General features: G+C 37.6%; 1 protein-coding gene across 2 annotated transcripts; it reads left to right on the top strand.

Moving 5' to 3' along the window:
- The first annotated feature begins 3,560 nt into the window (after window positions 1-3,560).
- Window positions 3,561-19,767, top strand: Ska1 (spindle and kinetochore associated complex subunit 1). Of its 2 annotated transcripts, none has more exons than XM_040273118.2 (7): window positions 3,561-3,768; window positions 4,393-4,491; window positions 8,655-8,779; window positions 10,537-10,634; window positions 13,527-13,673; window positions 18,155-18,324; window positions 19,069-19,767. In XM_040273118.2, exons 2-7 carry the CDS (start codon window positions 4,404-4,406, stop codon window positions 19,215-19,217), a joined length of 777 nt encoding a protein of 258 aa, XP_040129052.1. In that variant the 5' UTR covers window positions 3,561-3,768; window positions 4,393-4,403; the 3' UTR covers window positions 19,218-19,767. The 2 variants fall into 2 exon arrangements, with proteins under 2 accessions (XP_040129052.1, XP_005323125.1); XM_005323068.4 differs by having other exon boundaries at window positions 3,561-3,819.
- Window positions 19,768-20,639: the final 872 nt, after the last annotated feature.

Below are 20,639 nucleotides of genomic sequence, written 5' to 3'. Positions count from 1 at the left end.
TCTCTCTGTCTCTCCCCTCTTCAGTAAACCTGGCTACCACAATAGGTGGCTGGCTGGAGGCTGGAGCTAGGAGGAGCCATCCTGGAGCTGGTTTAAAGGTAATTAGAGTCTTGTCTCTTTAATTCAAAACTCCCTAGGGGTTTCTCATGTTTTGAACTTTCATTCATGAAGCTGGTCAAGGGCTAAAGTCAATGATGGACTCATGCTGCTTCAACTAATGGCAGAAAGCAGAAAACAAAAGGGCAAGCTGGCCCAGGGCAAGCTGAAGGGTAGCTTTACTTTGTACAACACATTCTCATAGTAACTAATTCAGTCTCCCAAGAGTGAGAACTTGATCTTGTTAAAAAATGTTAATCCATTTATGAAGGCTGTGCTCCTGTGATCCAAATATTCCCAACGCTAGTGCACTGAGGAAATCGGCTGACAATTTTATTGAGAATTACTTGTATATGACAAGTCACTTCTCTATTATTGCTTTCAAGAGTCTCTCTTTATCTTTTGAAAATCCGATTATCTTATGTTTTGGTGCAGGTATCTCTGATTTTTAACTTAGGAGTTCGTTGAGGTTTTGGGGTGTTTATAATCATGTCTCCTAAATTTGGGGAAGTGTGTGGCCATTACTTCTCCCATTATTGAGCCCCTTCCTCTCCGCTCCTTCTGGACTCCCACAGTGCATAAGTTGGTTGACTTGATAGTGCACCACATGCCCCTTAGACTCTGTTCACTTTTCTTCTTTTTTTCTATTTCTTAGACTCAATTTTCATTATCCTGCCTTTCAGGCCACTGTTTCTTTCTTCAGTCTGATTAAATCTGCCTTTGAATCACTTTAGTGAATTTTAAAAATTTCAATTATTGGGCTTTTTAGTTCCAGGTTTTCTCTTTGGTTTCCTTTTAGGTTCTCTATCTCTTTATTGATGTTTCCACTGTGCTCATACATGATTTTTCTTTTTTTAGTTTATCCAGATCTTCCTTTAGTTCTTTGAGTATCTTTAACATAATTGTTTTAATTCTTAGTTCTCGGCGGACACAACATCTTTGTTGGTATGTGGTGCTGAGGATCGAACCCGGGCCGCACACATGCCAGGCGAGCGCGCTACCGCTTGAGCCACATCCCCAGCCCCCTAAATAGTTGTTTTAAACTGGTTTAAAGCAGAAACCAATGATCAGAATCCAGATCCTAGATATTTGGGGGACAGGGTCATTTTTGTCCACTGTGGCTCCTGCTAGCTTTGTGCAGGGTTCTCCAGGAACACATGATCAACTACCTATCATAGGTCTGAGGGTGGAAAATGGGTAGTTGCTACTGTGATAATAGCTTTAATTGATAAAATTACATAATTTATCATCTAAGGCTTCCCTTGCAAGTTTCAAGCCTTCTGAAGGCTCCAGAATTACAAAACTGTTAGATCAGTCAGATTTTACTAATTTATCTCTAGTCTGGGCTGGAAGACATATTCTGGTGTTTTTTACTCCATCATCTTCCCAGAATCCTAAAAAGTGTTTTTTTCATACCATATATACAAACAGAGATTTGATAAATCGTGGTATAAAGGTGTATTAAGAATTGTAATGCAAAAAAAATTATAAATGTAATGCACTCCACTATTGTCATGTATGTAAAAAATAATAAAAAAATCATAAATGGCCTGTTTGCCTATGGGAGGGAGGTAACATTTTCTTCCACCATCCTAAAGTCTCTGATTGGCACTGATATAAAAACAAAAGTTTACACATTTTAATACATTTTTTTACATGTACCCAGGAGCCCTCACAGGAAAATGAACACCCAAAGAAGTAGTTAGACCTGAATGCTTATATACTAGACTGGGCAAAGAACAGTAAATTGGGAACATGTGACAAGAGGTTGCGCTAGACTAGTTAATTGTAGAGAAGTGACTAGGAATATAAGGGTTAAAAAGATTTACTTGTGTATATTTCACAATTTCTGTCAGCCTTAACTTCCCATCTCCGGTGATAAAAATGTCTCTTTCCTCTTGGTACAGTGAGGTCATCTTTCACATGGGAATTTCATCTCCTGCCTTCAGGGAGAAAAAAAGGCCAGCGTGCCTTTCTTGTATTTAATGGCTTTAGGCGCCTTTAACAAAATAATCCATATGCCAGAGTATTTGTTTTGAGGTGATATGTTTAGAAGTCCTTCACCTACCCAGTATATAAGTTCTTGTTCTCTCTTTTAAGTTCTTTAATATTTTGAAGGCAATTTAAAAAAAAATTTTTAAAGACTTTTCCCCTCACAGATGTGAGTGACTAGTAAAAATCAGATAGAAGTCATTGGATGCAGCTTGCAGGAAAAACCTTCAAAGGTGCTGGCTCTGCTGGTGGGTGAGCCTATCACCCTTACCTCTGTCTCCTTCTGCTGCCTGAGACAAGACTTGAACACAGAGACTGGAAAGACCCTCTTGTACCACAGCCAGTTGAAGGCCAGAATGCGGGATGGCGGAGCCAAAGGATGAAGGTACCCAGGTACATGATGACTGTGGATCTACCACCCTGGGATGCTTTAACTGTTGTGGTGTGAAGTGATAAATACAATCGATACGAGTGTAAGTTATAGGTTATAGATTACTAAAAAATATAGATAGATTACTAAAAAATATAGATTACAGATATAAGATTTTGAAAAGTGAGATATGACAATTATAAAGCAAGAACTGTCGAAGGTCTAAGACTCCATTTTGCTGCCTTCTATTAAAAAAATCTATTACAAGAGCTGTTCCTGAGAAACTGAAATGAAAGTTGTTTTCTTATAATATATTGTTTTATGTACTTCGTGCCCCACAAAATGTAATCAACCCAGGAAGGATATGGTGGTCTTGGTGACCCAAGCCTTTGAAGTAGATTCTCACTTGGCTAACCACCTGCTGGAACTCAAGATAAGGTTGTCTAACACCTGCTCAAATCCAAGATGCGATTGTCTTGAGTTGTTGTGCTAATCGCTGTCTTAATCTTCTGTGACTGGCTTGCTTGCATGACGCTAAGAAAAGTCCCTAAGCTATAGTTTTTGTCCTTAAATTCCCAAGACACAGGCCAGGAAGTTGCTTTTCTCCCACAGAGCTTCAGTCTCTATGGGTGGGAGACAGTTCCTGGCCAGGTAAATAAAGCTCTCTTTGGTTTGAATTAGGACATAAGAGTATTTTCTAAAGTATTTTCTAAAGCAGCTCCCCATAACAAAACCAAACTTTAGTTTTAGATATTTCCCCTTAAGAAGCCATAAGTCCCACATTCTCTGCCTGTTAGCTCGCAATCTTGGCTGCTTTGAGAATAATGTGGGGTATTTTAAAACATACTAAGGCTTGGGCCTCACCTTCCAAGTGTCTGATTTTACTGATTCGTTCCCTAAACACTGACTTTGTAAAAGTTGCCCCTGGTGATTGCCCTCCGCTCAGCTGATTTCGTGAACCGCGGGTTTCGTTTTTTTCTGGAGCGCTGGTACCCTGGCAGGGCGGGGCTTAGGCCTAAGTGAGTGACAGAGATCACGCGGGATCTTCTGGGGCCAACTAGGCCCCGCTCCCTCCCGCCCCGGCCACACCCCCGGCCACGCCCCTGCCCCGGAAGACACTCAAACGCGCCTCAGCCGCCTAGCCTGCTCTGAGAACGCGTATGTGCGCCTGCGCAACGCTGGGCCCCGCGGGTCGTTTGAATTGCGTACCAGGAGCTGTTTCCCGCGATCCGGGTTTCCCACCGAGACTGGATTATCTACAGCTTGCTACCCAGCGGCCAGTGGGCCCTTTGCTCCCCTACCCGCAAGAGGTCGGAGTCTGGTGTTGGGGGGTCTCTCACCTCGGAAGCGCCGCTTGGCAGGTGGGGACGCGGGCAGCGCCGGGTGGGGCGGAGCACCGGTTGGAGAGTCCTTGGCTTGGTTTAGTTTGAGTGGTTACTTTGTTTGGAGCGGCCCCTTCTCACTTATGCTTGGAGTGACTAGAAACAGTTATTTTCCCTCTCTCCGCCTCATTACCAAACTCAAACAGTGAAGGCCCCACCCCGCCCACCCCAATGCTTCTTTGGGCCCATTTTGAAATTACATTGATTTTTAAAAAATGCATATGTATTTTGCATTTTAAAAGAAAGTATCAATGTTGGCTTATGTGGAAATAATGTTTTGGTCTTAACTGAATTCTTAAGGAAATGACCCAGGTTATCCCCTGTACCCTGTTTTGGAATCCGTTGACTGCTGAAGGGTGGCTCTAAGACTCGTCAGTACTGTGCTTTGGTTAGAAACTGAATTTTGTAGAATTGAAAGGAATTTTTCTTGAGTTTTATACTTTCCTTTCAAGGAACATTGATTTACTCATATTTACTATTCTTGGGTTCTGAAAATAAACAAATTTGTCTAGCTTTTCTTTTTCTAAAAAAATGTGTTTATTTTTTATTCAGAGACTTAAAGGATGGCTTCCTCAGATCTGGAACAATTATGCTCTTATGTTAATGAAAAGATTGGCAATATTAAAAAAACTCTGTCATTAAGAAACCTTGGTAAGTAAAAGATTCACTGACTTTCCATGTACAAAATGCATTGTGATTATTGTTCCTCTTTAAATGAAATCTTATGACTGATTAAATGAATGTATGTAAGGTAATTTTAGATTTTGAATAGTGATTTTTAAATCACTTTGTTGAATATTGCAGAGGATACTTGTACCGATGAGCTAAATATTCATTAACTTCATTACTTATAATTTTCTGGTGTGTGTGTGTGTGTGTGTGTGTGTGTGTACACCACTAGTAAGATTTGAAATGTATGTGGCATCCATGGTTCTCAACCTTAATATATATGCTAAAAGAAAAGGGGTGGGTGGGGGGGAACTGAAGTGGAAGATTCAGAGATGGACTTAGTCCATAAACCATCTCCCTGCCTGCTTTGTAGAAAGCTTATTCCTTTATATCACAGAAACAGCTAATTAAAAATGAATTTTTTATATTTATAAATTAGAAGTTATAACCATCTTTGAAAATATCTTGACATGCTGGGAAAGGATGATGTAATGAAAGTTCAAAGAAACAGGTGATCCTTGTCAAGTCGAAAATGTTTAAAAAAAAAAAAAAAAAAAGGTTTCCCACAGCCCTGTTTAGAAGTGTTAAAGATTTATTGATAGGGGCTGGGGCTGGGGCTTAGCCATAGTGCACTTGCTTGGCATGTGTGAGGCACTGGGTTTGATTCTCAGCACTGCATATAAATAAATAAATAAAGGTCTATCAACAACTCAAAAAAATTTTTTAAAAAATTTATTGATAGATGGAATTCCATCTACTGGGAAGATTATGATGAACTTTTAGTGTAGTTTGTGTTATGAATTTATAGTTTAGAGCTATTTTCAAATATGAAATTACCATGTTGAATATGCTCTTTTGATTTACACATACCCTCCCAAGAACTATATTCTCAATCACTATTGAGAACTTCTAATAAAGTTCCTTCCTTCATTTTAGTTATGGTTCACATACTCTAGAAAAGCTATAGGCACTGTGTACTCAGTGTAGCAACCCCATCATTTCACACATTAGGAAACTGAGACTCTCAGAAGTCCAGTGGCTTGCCCAGTTCCCCAGCTCATGAGTACTCAGTTAGAATGACAGTTTGAATCTTGATTTCCAGTGTAGAATCCTTTCTACTTCTATGCCAATTTTTTTTTTTGGTGGGGGGTTAAAAATGATTTTTGGATTTTTAATAAGTTGCCTTGTTTTGATTATTTTTCTGTAGGCATGATTACAGTTGAATTAAGAGATATAATTTGGAGATCTGTAAAGTTAGATTCAACTGGCCACCAAAGCAGAGGCCAATCTGAAGCAGTCAGGCCTGTTAAACAGATTACTATGTACTGGGCAATTGTTATTTTGTAGATGGGGAGAATAATTTGTTTTCATAGCCTATTTATTAAAGCCAGGTAGTTTGTCTGCCATTTTGGCTACTATAACTTATTAGCTGACTACTATCAAAAGGAATGAATTTACTCAATTGATTATATTGCTACAAATCAGTAAAAAAAGACCCTAAAAATTTAGATGCCTAAAAGTTATTTGAGATATCAGTGCACAAGGAAGAGATATTGTATCCAATTTGTTTTTACTCTCTGAAATTATTCTCAGTAGAAATTTTAGAACTTTTTTTTTAACCTTAAAAACGGTCAAATTTTATTTTAAAATGTGATAGCAAGATGGGGCTGTAGCTCAGTTGGTAGAGCGCTTGCCTAGCATGTTTGAGGCACTGGTTTGATCCTTAACACCACATAAAAATAAAATAGAGGTATTGTGTCCATCTACTATAAAAAATAAAAAAATAAAAATAAAAACGTGACAAAGAAGAGGAGAAAAGAATTTCATATGGGTACTAGAAAACATTTTATTTAGAGTAATGGATTTATTACTTATGTTGGTTATTGTAAAGCCTAAAATTCATTAATTAATCATCAAAATCTCCATAGTTTGAAAAAGGCAAATTTTATAAAAAGGAGAGTATTGAAAATTCTAAGTAAAAGAACAAAATTAAAAGATATTCAGAATGAACTAATGCTCAGTGTGTCAGTAATGTCAAATGTTGGTGCTTTAGTAAGAAATAAAATTGAAAGACTTGAGACATAAGTATTTATTAATTATATCTGTACTTGTATGTATATGTGTACAAAGGTCCCTCATTAAATGATGGGTATACATTCAAAGATATGCACTCAAAAGTGATTTTGTCATTTTTGCAAATATCATGCTGTGCGCTGACACTTACATTTTAAATTACTACATGCCTATGCTTTATAATGTAGCTATCATTATGCATAAAGTCCATCACTGACCAAAAGATCATTATGCCAAACATTGCTATATGTTATAAACTCAGAGAAATCAATGCACACCTCATATTGTTATGAATAGATAGACCTGTAGAACTAAAAAGAGAATCTTTAACAAGACATGTCCAATTAGACAATGATAAATGAAAGTTTCCACTGCTGAGAAAAATGACATTTTTTTTTTTTTTTTAAAGCTGCTGGAACAAGGGGGTATCATTTCCTGGCTTTCTGAGTGCTCCATGTTCTCCCTATGGTTCTTTCAGCACCTGCGTAGCATAGATACCAAGGGCTCCTGAGCCTAGGAGAGGGAGTCTAGAAACAGATCGCAAGAACAGCGGACTCCGGATACTCCACAACTCTTATTAATTTGTTTTAATTGTTATGAGCTGAGTGTCAAAGCCAATTAGATGGAATAATATACTGCTTCTTATTATGATGATGAAAGGCAGTTAGCATTCACTGAGTGTTTTACTAGGTTCCAGACACAGTACTTAGTCTGTCTTCTGTATACTTTCATAGTGACCATAGGCCTAGGTACTGGTGTCTCTGTTTTCAAGTTTGGGGACTCTAGCCTTTTCAGTCTACTACCTTTATAATCTACAAGTATGGCCAAAATATGCTTCTATTTATGTTTTTCATTGCTTTGTTGCTGGAAATGAAGGCAGAGAGGTTTAATTATGACTGTAGGTTTTCTTTTGTGCTTTTGTTCTGCCCTTCATTCTTTTTTTTTTTTTTTTTTTTAATTCTTCTGTTTCTAAGGAGGAAGGGATTCTGGTTTTCCCATTCTCAAATTTATGAAGCTAGAGAGAGGCACTAGGAGGTGGAACTGGGAATATGAAAACTTGCTGCTTTAAATATTTCTTGTGTGTGTTTCTTCTCTGCACCCTGGAGTTATCACTAGCCCATGACTTTTTATGTCACTGTCTCTTTTAGGACTTTTTTTTTTTTCACTTTAAACACAGAAAAATTATTTTTTTTTATTCTGTCTTAAGGTTAAAGTCAATTTTTGACTCAAATAACACAAATATAATTCAGAAAGGAATTGATGGAAAGTTTGTTGAAGAAATGACAAATGTGTATTATAACCAAGTACACATCTCAATTCACAGTATTACTCTTTTTTTAAAAAAAAATTTCATTTGTTCTAACTTTTTAGATAGTGTAAATATGAATCCCAGGCCTATATTACAAATTCCCATAGAGATCTCCTCTCAACCCCACCCCTACCCCCCCCCCACATACCAGAAGACTAATTGAAAACACGAGCTTGTGATTAGAATTTGGGGATTGAACTTTCACTGAAGATATATCCTTTGAACAGGGGTCCTGGCCTCCTTTGAGATACTAATTTCCAACCACCTGTATTTTGAAGCCACAAAGCCTTGGATCCTATCCTCCTTAAAGTGAAATGCATCCACTTGATGATGTTGACAGTCTTCTCCAGCATCCCTCCACACTCCCTAGGTCAGACCTGCTGCAGCATCAGTTCATGTGCACTATGAAGAGCGTCTGTGGATCCCTCTTCACATTGGAACCTTTGGGAATTTATCATTGTTAAGAAGGCTCAGTGAAGCAGGTAGAGGGGTGTTTATTTTATCTAATATTTGTAGGTGTTTATTATCATGAAGGAATTTGCTAAAAACAAAAGCCTCAGAGGATTCCTTGTATGTGCCTTTCCCCTACTTCTCTCCCATGTTTAGAAATGACATCTGTAGAGTCTCTAGGAAACAGGTCCCCGGCATGAAGCACCTCCAATGCTTCCAAGGCAAAGCTATCTGCTCCAAGAGTTTGCATGGTTATTGAATGCTATTGTTTTTACATATACTTTGTTTTCTACTTTATCTTTGTTTATAACAGGCCAGGAACCTACCTTGAAGTCAATATTAAATCAAATAGAAGATGAGATCATTGTGGTAAATGAACTTCTGAATAAATTTGAATTGGAAATTCAGCATCAGGAACAAACCAACACTTCACTCAAGGTACTATTTTCCTAATGAAGAAACAAAGTAAAAAGGCAACAAATACAAACTCCATAATTACCAGCTAATCTGGAAGCATTCTTTATGTTAATAATGTTCTTAGCTTTGTAAATTATTAATGGTGTGAAGTGCTGTTTGTATTTTATGATCCTAGTATAAAGGATTCTGAGCACAGCTATTTCTTCATGCCAGTGGAATTGAACTTTACTAAAAAGAAGAAATAATTCTTGGTAGGTTTAATGTAAGCAAATGGTCCCCTGGGAGAGTGATGTGTGAAGAATACCTTCCTCAGGTAAGAAGACGTGGGTTCTCACAATGGCTGCCTTTGGCACCCTCTGCCATACCAAGAAAGCCACTTTACCTCTTGAGATCTCAGGATCTGCATTTAAAAAATAATACTGGGTTATTTCTTAGCCTTTTTAAATTTCTGTATTTCTACATTTTTGTAAAATGTAATATAAGGGTTCTTCAGTAAAGGAAAATTTGAGCCTCACTTATATGTACATTTTGTTCTAAATAAGACTTCTAATTGACTTCAGCTAATAAAGGTGCTGTATACTTCCTAATGAAAAAATACTCAGTCTGTACAGTAATTACCTCTTGGTGTTTTTAGGGCCATTGATGTGTTCAATGGGGCTGAACAACCTGGCCTCTGGTCCCTGTCAGACTTGTAATCCTTATGTAAAGACTTTTCAGCTATAGGATATAGCTGGGTATAATCATCTATCTATATATGTATATGTATGTATGTGTGTGTGTATATATATATATATATACACACACACACACACACACACACATACATACACCCACATATATATATACACAAATACACACATTATTAGTCCATATGAAATTAGTGTCTATGAGCATCATTTAACTCTTCAAAAGAAAAGATGTCATAAATTCAAAATTGAAGCAGTATCACTATTTCAACTCTGTTCTATCCAAGAATGCCCAGGATTTGTGGTAAACCTAGAGAATGTTCAAATGAGAACTGAAGGATATTTGGAATTTCTGTTTACATTATGATTGGGAGCCAGATAATAGGAATCTAATAGGTACAGAGTATTCTTATTAAAGTTTGCATAATTTCATTTCCTCAAATTCTAGCAGCAGTTAAAGATTTTTTAAAATTCATTTATGATCTAGTAGAGATATTCATTAACCTGGAATGTATGCATGATCACATGAAATCATTCCAAGCAACATTTCGTAGTTGTCATCTGTGTAGGCATTGTCACTTGGTACTGTCATATATGTAACACTGGGGAATGCAGGTTAAGTTAGCAAAAGCAGTTTATCAGAATGAAAAAAAGATCAGTCTTTCATCTATTTCTTAGTTGCTTCCCAAGGTTAAAGTGTTAGAAAGACTTAAACCTCAATCTTGCTTTGTAATGTAGTTATAGTGATTTTTCTCTGATGAAGTCTAGTAGGGAACAATATTATATCACTGTCCAAAAAGCTCTAGAAGCCAAAACTCTTGTTTATTATTTGTTTTTTTCCTCTGGTTTCGGGCATCAAACCTAGGGCCTCATACCTGTGCAAGCTTGGTGGTTCATCACTGAGCTATAACCACAGCCCCTAAGTTTTTTTTTTTTTTTTTTTAAATAAATATTGCTGTACCCGGTGATTTTTTTCCCCTTTCGTTCTGTATCCTCAAACCTCACAATCACTGTGATTATGGTTCATAGTTTTTTTTTGTCTTTATAATATAACACACAGGAAGGAAGTTAATGAGCATTTAAAAATTTTAGGAACTCTGTGAGTCTCTTGAAGAAGACTATAAAGACGTGGTACATCTCAAAGAAAATATTCCTTCCCATTTGCCTCAAGTAAACGTAACCCAGAGCTCGTAAGTATACTTATAATTATTTTTCTTGCTATCTGGATTTAAACCCATGAAAACAAATATCTCAGAGCCATTTTCTCTATCATGTGCTTGTTATTTTGTTGGTTGTCATGTGTAGTAGAAACTATATGTCCTCCTATTTTCACCATGTGTAGTAGAAACTATATGTCCTCCTATTTTCACCAGTTTTCTTATCCTGCATCTCTGAGAAATATTTTTCCCTACTTGAAGTTCGTTTTTGAAATAAAATATTGGTGGCCGAGAACTGGAGAGATGGGAAAGGAGAAATAATAGAAGACAAAACACAGGCCCTCCCAAATTATAAAGACAGAAGATGATGGAAGATCCTGCTCGAGTCAGGCAGTGAGAACAAGGGAAGGAAGGGCAGACAAAACCTCAGAGAGGCAGAATGGACAGTGATGGCTAAGAGACATGAGGCAGGCTCCTGTGGGGCAGGCTTCTGAGGGGCAGGCTCCCGAGGCTCTCTTCTCACTCGTTCTTTCTCTTAGAACAGTTTCTCAGCCTCAGCCTCATTGCTGTTTTAGGCAGGTAGTTCCTTGTTGTGAGATTAGGGTATTCAGTAGCATCCCTGATTTCTACCCTCTGGATGCCAGGTGCATCCCTCCTCCATACCCAGTTGTGGCAATGATGGTCTTTAGACATTGCCAAGTATCCTCTGCAGGCATATTATCCTTGGACCGCTTTAGAGTAAGAATAAACTTGATAAATTTCTCTTCTGAAAAATAGCTAAAGAAACACTCAACTTAGCTCTTTCCCCGCTCCTGTTTTGCTGTCCTTTCTCCCAGGAGTCCTAGTGCCTCGCTCTTCATTACCACCATTCTTATGAAACTGATGGCTTGCAGGTCACGGATAGGTTGAAGTCCCTCTAGCCCTGGTTCTGCTTTCCAGGTCTTGCATTGTCTACCCCTATAGAGATGCTGCTTCTGCACTGTGGTTGGTTCCTTAGGTGTCATCCCATCTGACCTGGCTGCTTGCTTTTCCTCTGCCATTCCATAAATTACAAGTGTCTCCTGAAGCTATTTATTCTTGCTTACCTAACCCTATTGTTAACGCTCACAAATGTCCAGTTCCAGTCATGACACATCTTAGTTCTAGTGATTTCGTGGCCTACTGGGAATGTAATGAAGGAAATATTTTCTCTTTGAACTTTGCAAGTCTAGAGAAGAACTCACCAATTGTCTTATTACTCATCACCCAACCTGCTGGTCCTGTCCTCCCATCAAGTAGCAGGAACTTAGCATCCTTACTTTGCCTCACTGTCTTGTAGCCATCACTGGTCCATTCTGCCTCTCTGGGGTTTTGTCTGTCCATCCTTTTCCTTATTCTTACTGCCTGACTGTATAAGATCTTCCATCATCTTTTGACTTTAAGATTTGGGAGGTCCTGTGTTTTCTCTTCCAGTATTTCTTCTTTCCCATGTCTTCTATTCTCTGCCACCAAAATTTTACTTCTAAAAAGTACTTTGAGTAGATAAAAACATTCCATGACCCAATTAAAGAAACAGAAAAGTTTTGAAATGTATCATATATACAGAAAAATGATTAAAGTATTACTTTTACAAATTGAAGAATAATGATACAAACATCCGTGTGTCTACTAGCCAACTTAAGAAACAGAACATTACCAATACCTTAAAAATACTCCTAATGCAGACCCTCTCTCTCTGTCACAGAGGTACTGACTTTCCTGTCTTTGAGGACAGTCCTGCCTTTGCATGTGTGTTTCCACAAATACTATATTGTTTAAATTGGAAAACTGAAAGGCAAACAGTGAACCTTGCCACTAGGAAAAGAGTTATAGTGCTGTTGATAGTTGAAGGTCTCCAGGAATGAAAGCTCTTCAGTGTCTCTGGTTGTGATCAGCATGCCTGAGAATTTTACTGCAAGAAGAGAAGACTAGTGGACAAGGTTATGAGAGAATACTAGAGAACAGAGTCATCACCCTATATCTTCAGGATTGTAGTATGTGCCAGACTTTAGACATCTGGCAGGAATATGACAGGAGAACAGGAGTTCACTGAGGGTTGAAATTCTCTGGGGGTAGGTCAAGCAGAACCTTTCTGTAGGTTGAAATGATTGTTGTTGAATGATACACGCAACACGGCTTGCAGGAGCAATCTGGCGCTTACTTAGCATATGGTGAAGACAAGCAAGTATAGGAAAAAGTAAGGCAGTTTCTCAGTGGAGTCTCACATTAGCATTCACATTAGGATGATGATATCTTCACATTGGGCATCTTTATCTCAATAGCCCACAACAGCCATTTGGGCCCACCTGATTGCTCTCTGTCTGGTGCTCAGCTATAGTCTTGGGGATTCCCTATGCTTGCTTCTGTGTTGGATTTGTTGTTTCCTGGTGTTTTCTTTCTTGTAGTGGTCAAGCCACTATGGCCACAGAGTTTTGTTCCTTCCCTGGCAGTTAAACAGCCTAGAAGCTACAGTCTTTCTTGAGCTACATCAGGCTTTTCATTAAATAAATTTAGGCAGACTGAATATAGTGACCCGTGCTCATTGCTGGCAACAACTGACACAAGCAACAGGATGAATTAGAATAAATGGAGGTCTAAGATGAGTAATGTTGGCAGTTCAGAACTATGGAAGTTGGGAAGAGATGTCTAGCATATATTCTATGTAGTCTATGTTTCAGGTATGTGAGTAAATATAACTGTATTATTGAAGAATTGGGGACTAATCTTTTTTTAACATTTCCTTCACTATTTAATCTTAATAGTGAAGGGATAGGAAAAATGTTGGCTATAAAATTATTATAACAGGATGAATCATGTGTTTATTGATTATTTTCAGTTGGGAAAAATTTCCAGGATACTGCTTAATTCTGACAATTACCTGTTCATATGTACATCTCTATTTTTTAGGGTTAAAGGGCCAGATCTTGACCCTGATGGACCAGTCAAAGTTGAGGAATCTGTACCCATAAAGAAGACTCCCAAAGAACAAAAAAGTATTAATAGTATTAAAGAAATGCTGTTTATAACTACTGAGGAGTTCAATGGTGTTCCTGCGTAAGTTGTTTTTTGGGTACTGGGGATTGAACTCAACTACTGATCCAAATTCCCAGCACTACTTTGTGTTTTATTTAGAGAGAGTCTCACTGAGTTGCTTAGCTTTTTGCTGAAGCTGGCTTTGAAGTCATGATCTTCCTGTCTCAGCCTCCCAAGCTGCTGGGATTACAGGCATGCACTACAGTGCCCAGCCCAAGATAGATTTTAATGTTTAACTCTTGAATAATCAACATACATGATTATTTAGATCATAAGGCCTGATTATATTAATTGTAATATGTGGAATACAAATCCTAGTCTTATCTAAAATATTTTTGCATTGTGTTATGAAAAGGCAGGAAATGTTTTGTTGAAAATGCTCAAAATCAGGTTTTTTTGTTTAGTTGTAAAAATCTCTTTTCATGGAAATTTAGAGATTTTGCTTATGTCTTCTCTAGGACCATTCTGTGATACAGATTTACCTAAGTATATCAGTTTTGTGGTAGTTTTAAATTGAGTGTGTGTGTAGATTTGAGAATTAGAACAGAGTACATGTGTGGTTTCCATTTATCTCTTGTACCACATCTTGTTGAGTCTGTGCTATATTCTAAGCCCCTTGTCACTGAGGAGACACAGGAATGAATAAGACGAGATGTCTCCCCTAGAGGGAGGTTTCCTTTGCTTGTTACAGATGGCAGTAATGGGGAAGTAATTATGGAAATCCCTGCTCTTAAACTCTCCTAATTCTGGGGTTTTGTGTAACTTCTAAGTTTTATATTATGTTACATTTATTGTTCCTTTTATTACAAATAATATATAGAGAGTTAGAAAATATTTATTGTCAGAAAATAAAACTCATTTGTAATTCTACCACTCAGATAAGACATGGTATTTCTTTCTAGATTTTATTTTATTTTATTACACACACATAACAGGTATTTCTGATTGTTTTTACAATGTAGTTAAACTATAATTTACTTTTTTTTAATCCGGAATTTTTTCTTCATTAATTATCACTGAAAACTTGGATTTTAATAGTTGTGTAATATTTCATTACGTAACCATCCTATAATTTATTTAAGGATTCCTTTTTTTAATATAAAACTTTTAATTGGGTTGTTTATTTTCTTATTGTTGAGTGAAAGTTCTTTGCGTATCTTTTCTTCTCTGGTGGTCCCATTGTGTGCCATACATTTTGTAATTGCCCCACAGTGCTTGGGTTTTCTGTTCTGTCCCTTGCCCCCACCCTCCGAAATATGGTTTGAGAAGTTTGTATTGACATATCTTCAAGTTCACTAATTCTTTGCTTAGTTGTGTCTGGTCTGCTGATGAGCCCATCAAAAACTTCTTCATTTCTGTTACAGAGTTTTAAAATATCTAGCATTTTGTATTGATTCAGGAGTTCTCTCTATTTTCTTTACCCATCTGTTCTTGTATTTTGTTCTTTTTAAATTAAAGTCCTTAGAATATTAAACAGTTATTTCAATTAGCAGTTTGATTCTTCCAAAATCTGTTATTACTGAGTCTGCTTCTGATGCTTGCTTTGTCTCTTCAGACCATGCTTTTTATCTTTTTATTATGCCTTGTAATTTTCTATTGAGAGGTTAGGCTTAATCTCCAGCACACCTTGCCCCCCTCCACCCCCCACCCCTCCCCAAAAAAGCAAGCTGCATGGAGCGTACCTGGTAATAAGAACTGAGGCTTCTAGTAAGAGGGTTTTTGTTGCTGTGTTTAGGAGCTGGGCTGTTAATATTTGCTATAGAGTATTCAGTTTCTTATAGTTTCTATTGTTTGTCTTCCCTGTTGTCTTTGGATTCCCCTAGAAACTCCTTCTTGAATAGATTCTGACTTGTAGCTTGCTCAATTTTGATCCACTATTAACATTAGGGCCTTGTTGGCTGGTGGTAAACTATGGTAAAGTAGGAAGCATTATATCATCTGGTGATTAATTCTCAGGCTTTTCAGTGGGTTTGACCAAGGTCTGACTCTGGTTTCTTAGCTAGAGGGCCTAAAGTTCTGTGATTACCTCCCTCTAGGTCCCATAAAGCTCTGTTAGTTTCTCTTGAGGACAGACCATTGGAGAAGAGAACTGCTCTAGGTATAATTCACAATAGTTATTTTTCCTTGAGCTATCTCAAAATGATTATGTTTTCCCTCATGCCGTTAAAAGAGAATTTTTCTTTGAACTGCACCATTAAAAGCTGGGAGGGGGAAGCTATCTTAGAGATAAAACTAATGAGCATGGGGGGGCTCCCTAAGCTGGTCCCCAGGGTTTTTTAGATTTCAAACTAATTCAAAATGAACCTTAGCGATTTATCAGTTACTGTTAAAATATTCTTGTGGTTACTAGTTCCAGTGGCTTCTCTTCCCAGGAAGCTGAATTTCTCTGTATTTCCTTGTGATTTCAGTTTTGGGAGCCAATGCTTTGCCCTAGAACCTCAGTTCTCTAATGGATTGAAGAAGAGTTATGGTTTTAGTTTGTTCTTGAGAAGACTGGAAAGAGGAGAGGAGTTCAAAGTTCTTACTATCAGAGTTCTACATCCCCATTTTTATTCCTATTAATAGTGGATAAATGAGAATACCCATCTTGTCTCAGCCTTGCTAGCATTACCTACTGTCTTAAAAATTATTGCCAGGTAGTCCCTGAAAGATATCTGCTACAATTTTGAGACAAGTATTGAGGATGACATTTCTCTTTAGTCTTTTTTTGTTTTGTCACTCCATCATTTCCTTTACTGACAACTTTATTTCCACAGAATCAGTTTGACACTTCTAATGCTGTTCAGTTTTGCTTGTAGTTATTGCTGGTCTTCACCTGAGCTACTTTTTTTTATCCGGAATTTTTTCTTCATTAACTATCACTGAAAACTTGGGTTTTAATAGTTGTGTAATATTTCATGCGTGAGGCCCTGGGTTCGATCCTCAGCACCACATAAAAATAAAGAAATAAATAAAGATATTGTGTTTTTATTTGTTGTTGATGGACCTTTATTTTATTTATTTATATGTGGTGCTAAGAATTGAATCAAGTTAGGCAAGAGCTCTACCACTGAGCCACAACCCCAGCCCAATACTAAAAAACTTTTCATTGGAAAACTGCCACCTTGATTAGAAACTCTTTGACAGAGTTCAACCTGATGAACTCATCATGGGATACTACCCGTAAATTATTTGAGCTTATTTGTGCATCTTCACTTGGCCTTGAGCCAGGAAGATTTAGGTTTGGCATTGCAGACTATTTTGTGACTCCTCCCACTCAATGGATTGCACAATGCATGTGACCTCTGTCTTTGCTTTGCTAGGGAGACCACTCTCATAGCTGCAGAGTGGGGTGTAACCCATTGGAAAATGGACAGCCCACCTCCTACCTTATTTGGCAAAAGAACATCCAATGAAAAACCTTTGATGCTTCCCACATATAAATAAAGCAAATGGGCTTTTGTTCTCTCTTTCCAGTGTGGAAGCTCTACCCCTAAGGTTGAAGAGCCGTCCCATCCCCACTTTCTAACATTATTTCCTGTGTCCTGTGGTTTCTTTGCTATTTTTCTCTTTCGTAACTTTATTTCAGAGCCAGCTTGCTACTTGCAGAGGAACCCCGAATTTCATTGCCCACAGAGGACTCGGGCAAGAAACACAAAGCAACAGCTTGTTGAAGGGAGAATGAGGCAGATGATTGAGTTTTGGTTTTGGTGTGTCCAGAACCCTCAGAGTTGAGAGTTTCTGATTTTTATATTCTGAATCCTTGGTAACAGGACAGGCAAACATGGAAGAAACAATTCTTTGAAGGACTTTGAGGTAGCCTGTAGAAAGGAGCATGGCTACAGACTGCTTTTGTGCTGAAATTCGGAAGCCTCTTATTCTTTATGTCCCCTCCTTAGCAGTTCTTCTTTGTCATTGTCATCTTCTTTCCTGTGGCATTTTTAACCTCATCTTCCCTTCGTGCCCCCCCCCCCATACACACACACTGAACACATACTGTTTTCAGAAAATGATGCTACGGGTTGTATACTTTCTCAACATTGAAATTTTTCTTTGCATACATTTTTAAATGCCTAAATAAATACATCTTGTGGTTAGTTAGTTCATTTAAATTAGAATTTGCTTATTTTGAGTGTAAATATTGTATAGGTAGAGAATAGAAATTGATTAATGCATCAAGATATGAAGTAGGGAAGCTAGGCACTGGTATGTTGCCACCTCAATTTAATTTTTCAGCTGTTGAGATGTGTCTGGTCTATTTGAGAGTTGATATAAATTGTTTTTAAAAGGGCTTTTTAAAAAAATATAAAGGACATTTGGGCCGAAATTGTAACTCAATGGTAGAGCGCTTGCCTAGCATGTGTGAGGCATTGGGTTCAATTCTCAGCACCACATAATAATAAATAAAATAAATGTCCATCAATAACTAAGAAAATTTAAAAAAAATATATAAAGGATATTTTGCTACAGTACAAATTTGTATTTTTCAAAGAAAGTAATTTGAAAATATATTTTTTTTACAGGTACATGAAATCCCGCTTGACCTATTGTCAAATCAATGATGTTATTAAAGAAATCAACAAAGCAGTAGTTAGTAAATACAAGATTGTACATCAACCAAAATCATCTATGAATTCTGTGGCCAGAAATCTCTATCAAAGATTTATTAATGAAGAAACAAAGGACACTAAAGGTAAAATGATTTGCATATACATGTACCTGTCAACTGTTGGGAGTCTGATTAATTATGAACAGCAAAGGTGATTCTAGAAAATTCTAAATCTAGATGGTTAAATCTCAACCAGGGCAGTTTTCCAGCTAACAACATTTGTCATGCTGGAGACATTTTTAGTGGTAGCAGCTGGATAAAGGGTGCTCCTGGCCTCTAGTGGATAGGAGCTAGGAGTGCTGCTCAAACACCCTACAAAGCATAGAACCGAGCCCAACATGGCTAATGCTGAGGAACACTGCTTTAGAGTCTGTTTTGAAACTAAACCCAAAGTTTTGAGAATTAGAATTGTAATGATACTAGTTGGTCCTGCTTATATAGCACTTACCTGTGCCAGAGAATGTGCTGAAGTCTGATCCTCACACATCCCTATATTATTTTGCAGATGAGAGTTTAACTTATCCTAGGTCATCCGCTTGAATGGTAAGGCTACTCCATTCTGTTAACCACCACCATATAATGCCTCTCGATAAGTGAATTGTTCAAGAGATATCATCAGGCAGCTGCTAATCTAATAAGCAGGGTCACCGTACTGAAATATGCAATTTTAGTAAGAATAATTAGTTTAGCAAGAATATAATTTTCTCACTTTGATTGGATAATGACAGTAAGAATGACTAATGTCATTTATATTCAAACTTTAATGCCTTAAAGACTCATCTTAAAAGTTGTCTTCATAAAAGTTAGCACTAACATTTTTATTTTCAGGACAGTATTTTATAGTGGAAGCTGACATAAAGGAATTCACAACTTTGAAAACTGACAAGAGATTTCATGTGATCCTGAATATCTTGCGACACTGCCGGAGGCTGTCAGAGGTCCGAGGGGGAGGACTTACCCGTTATGTCATAACCTGAGACCATTGTAAGCTTTGGAATTAAACAGTAGGGTATAGAAGCTAGTTCTATGATTTTCTTATATAATTTCTTTAGCTTTTCATTTTCAATTTGTTTCTTATAGAAACAAGATCTTTTTGGATAAAGTATGTATATTTTAAAGTTCACTTCTTTTCAGCAAATATTTAATCACCTACCACATAAGCCTCTCTACTAGGCACATCATGGACTAAACTTGCTCATGTCTAGTTTTGTGCTAGATGCCGTGAAACAGGTATAGATGTGATATTGCAAGAAAAAAATCAAGAAGATGAGGTCAAGGATACCCAGGCCCTTTGAAACTAAATGTCATTCATGTCAAATTCCATCAAAGGCATTTCAGCCTCCAGGTGACTTCCTAGAAGTGGATTTGAAGGTGGCTTATCTGATTATTGTGCTTTTCCACATGTCCTTAGGGACCAGCTCACCTAAAATGTATTCAGTATAACCCAGTCTGTAGACTTCAGCCTGTAATGAAAGTATATCAAGATAATGTAATGTCATGATGTAATAAATTTATATTTGTTATTCATCCTTGGTTTTTTGTTCAGAGCTCCTAAAACCCTTGTAATGTCCTGAGGGATAGGGATACATCTTTTGTACTCACTGGTCTTTGGCCTCAGTTCCTGACACAGGGCTCTTAAATCCCTTTGAATTTCCTTGCAACAGGAGCCTTTTGAGGGGGCTGGGGTTGTAGCTCATTGGTAGAACACTTGCATAGCAAGTGTGAGGCACTGTGTTCAATCTTCAGCACCATATAAAAATAAATAAACAAGAGGTATTGTATCCATCTTCAACTAAAAAATATATGTTTAAAAAAAAGGTGCATTTTTTGTTATAACAAGACAATTCTTGGTGGGCTCCTGGACAGCAGTGGATGGGGTCTGGTCACAATGACTAGATGGCTGCAACTTTTAGCTCCCCAGCTATCCCCAGGGAGGGGAGAAGGCCTGGAAATAGTGTTAGTGATCAATCATGCCAACTTTATGAAGTCATAAACATTTTTAACCTGTGGACTTCGAAGAGTTTCCAGGTAGGTAAACATTGATATGCCAGGAGGTGTTGCACCCCACCTGTATAAGGACAGAAGCTTCTGTGCTTGAGGCCCTTCTGGAAGTCACTCTGTGTACCTCTTCAATTGGCTGCTTATCTGTATCCATTATAATACCCTTTATAATAAACTGGTAAACATAACTATTTCCCTGAATTCTGTAGTCTTAGCAAATTATCAAACCTATAATGAGGGGAAGTGGGAACCCCTGATTTGTAGCTCATTGAGCAAAAGTATGGGTAACCTGGGGACCCATTAGTTTGAGTGGTGTGTGAAATAGAGACAGTCTTATAGGACTAAGCCCTTAACTTGTGGGGTCTCTACTAATTCCAGGTAGGTTAGTGTCAGAATTG

This window comes from Ictidomys tridecemlineatus, chromosome 13 (assembly GCF_052094955.1).
Source record: "Ictidomys tridecemlineatus isolate mIctTri1 chromosome 13, mIctTri1.hap1, whole genome shotgun sequence".
NCBI lineage: Eukaryota > Metazoa > Chordata > Mammalia > Rodentia > Sciuridae > Ictidomys > Ictidomys tridecemlineatus.
Note: the sequence above shows the minus strand (reverse complement) of the source record. Positions and strands in the feature narration are given on the sequence as shown.

Excerpts from the sequence above, each read along its gene's own strand:
- Ska1 (XM_040273118.2), top strand. The coding sequence starts at position 4,404 with ATGGCTTCCTCAGATCTGGAACAATTATGCTCTTATGTTAATGAAAAG. Across the intron at positions 10,635-13,526 it reads GTAAACGTAACCCAGAGCTC|GGTTAAAGGGCCAGATCTTG; the intron begins GTAAGTATACTT and ends TCTATTTTTTAG. Across the intron at positions 18,325-19,068 it reads AGAAACAAAGGACACTAAAG|GACAGTATTTTATAGTGGAA; the intron begins GTAAAATGATTT and ends TTTTATTTTCAG.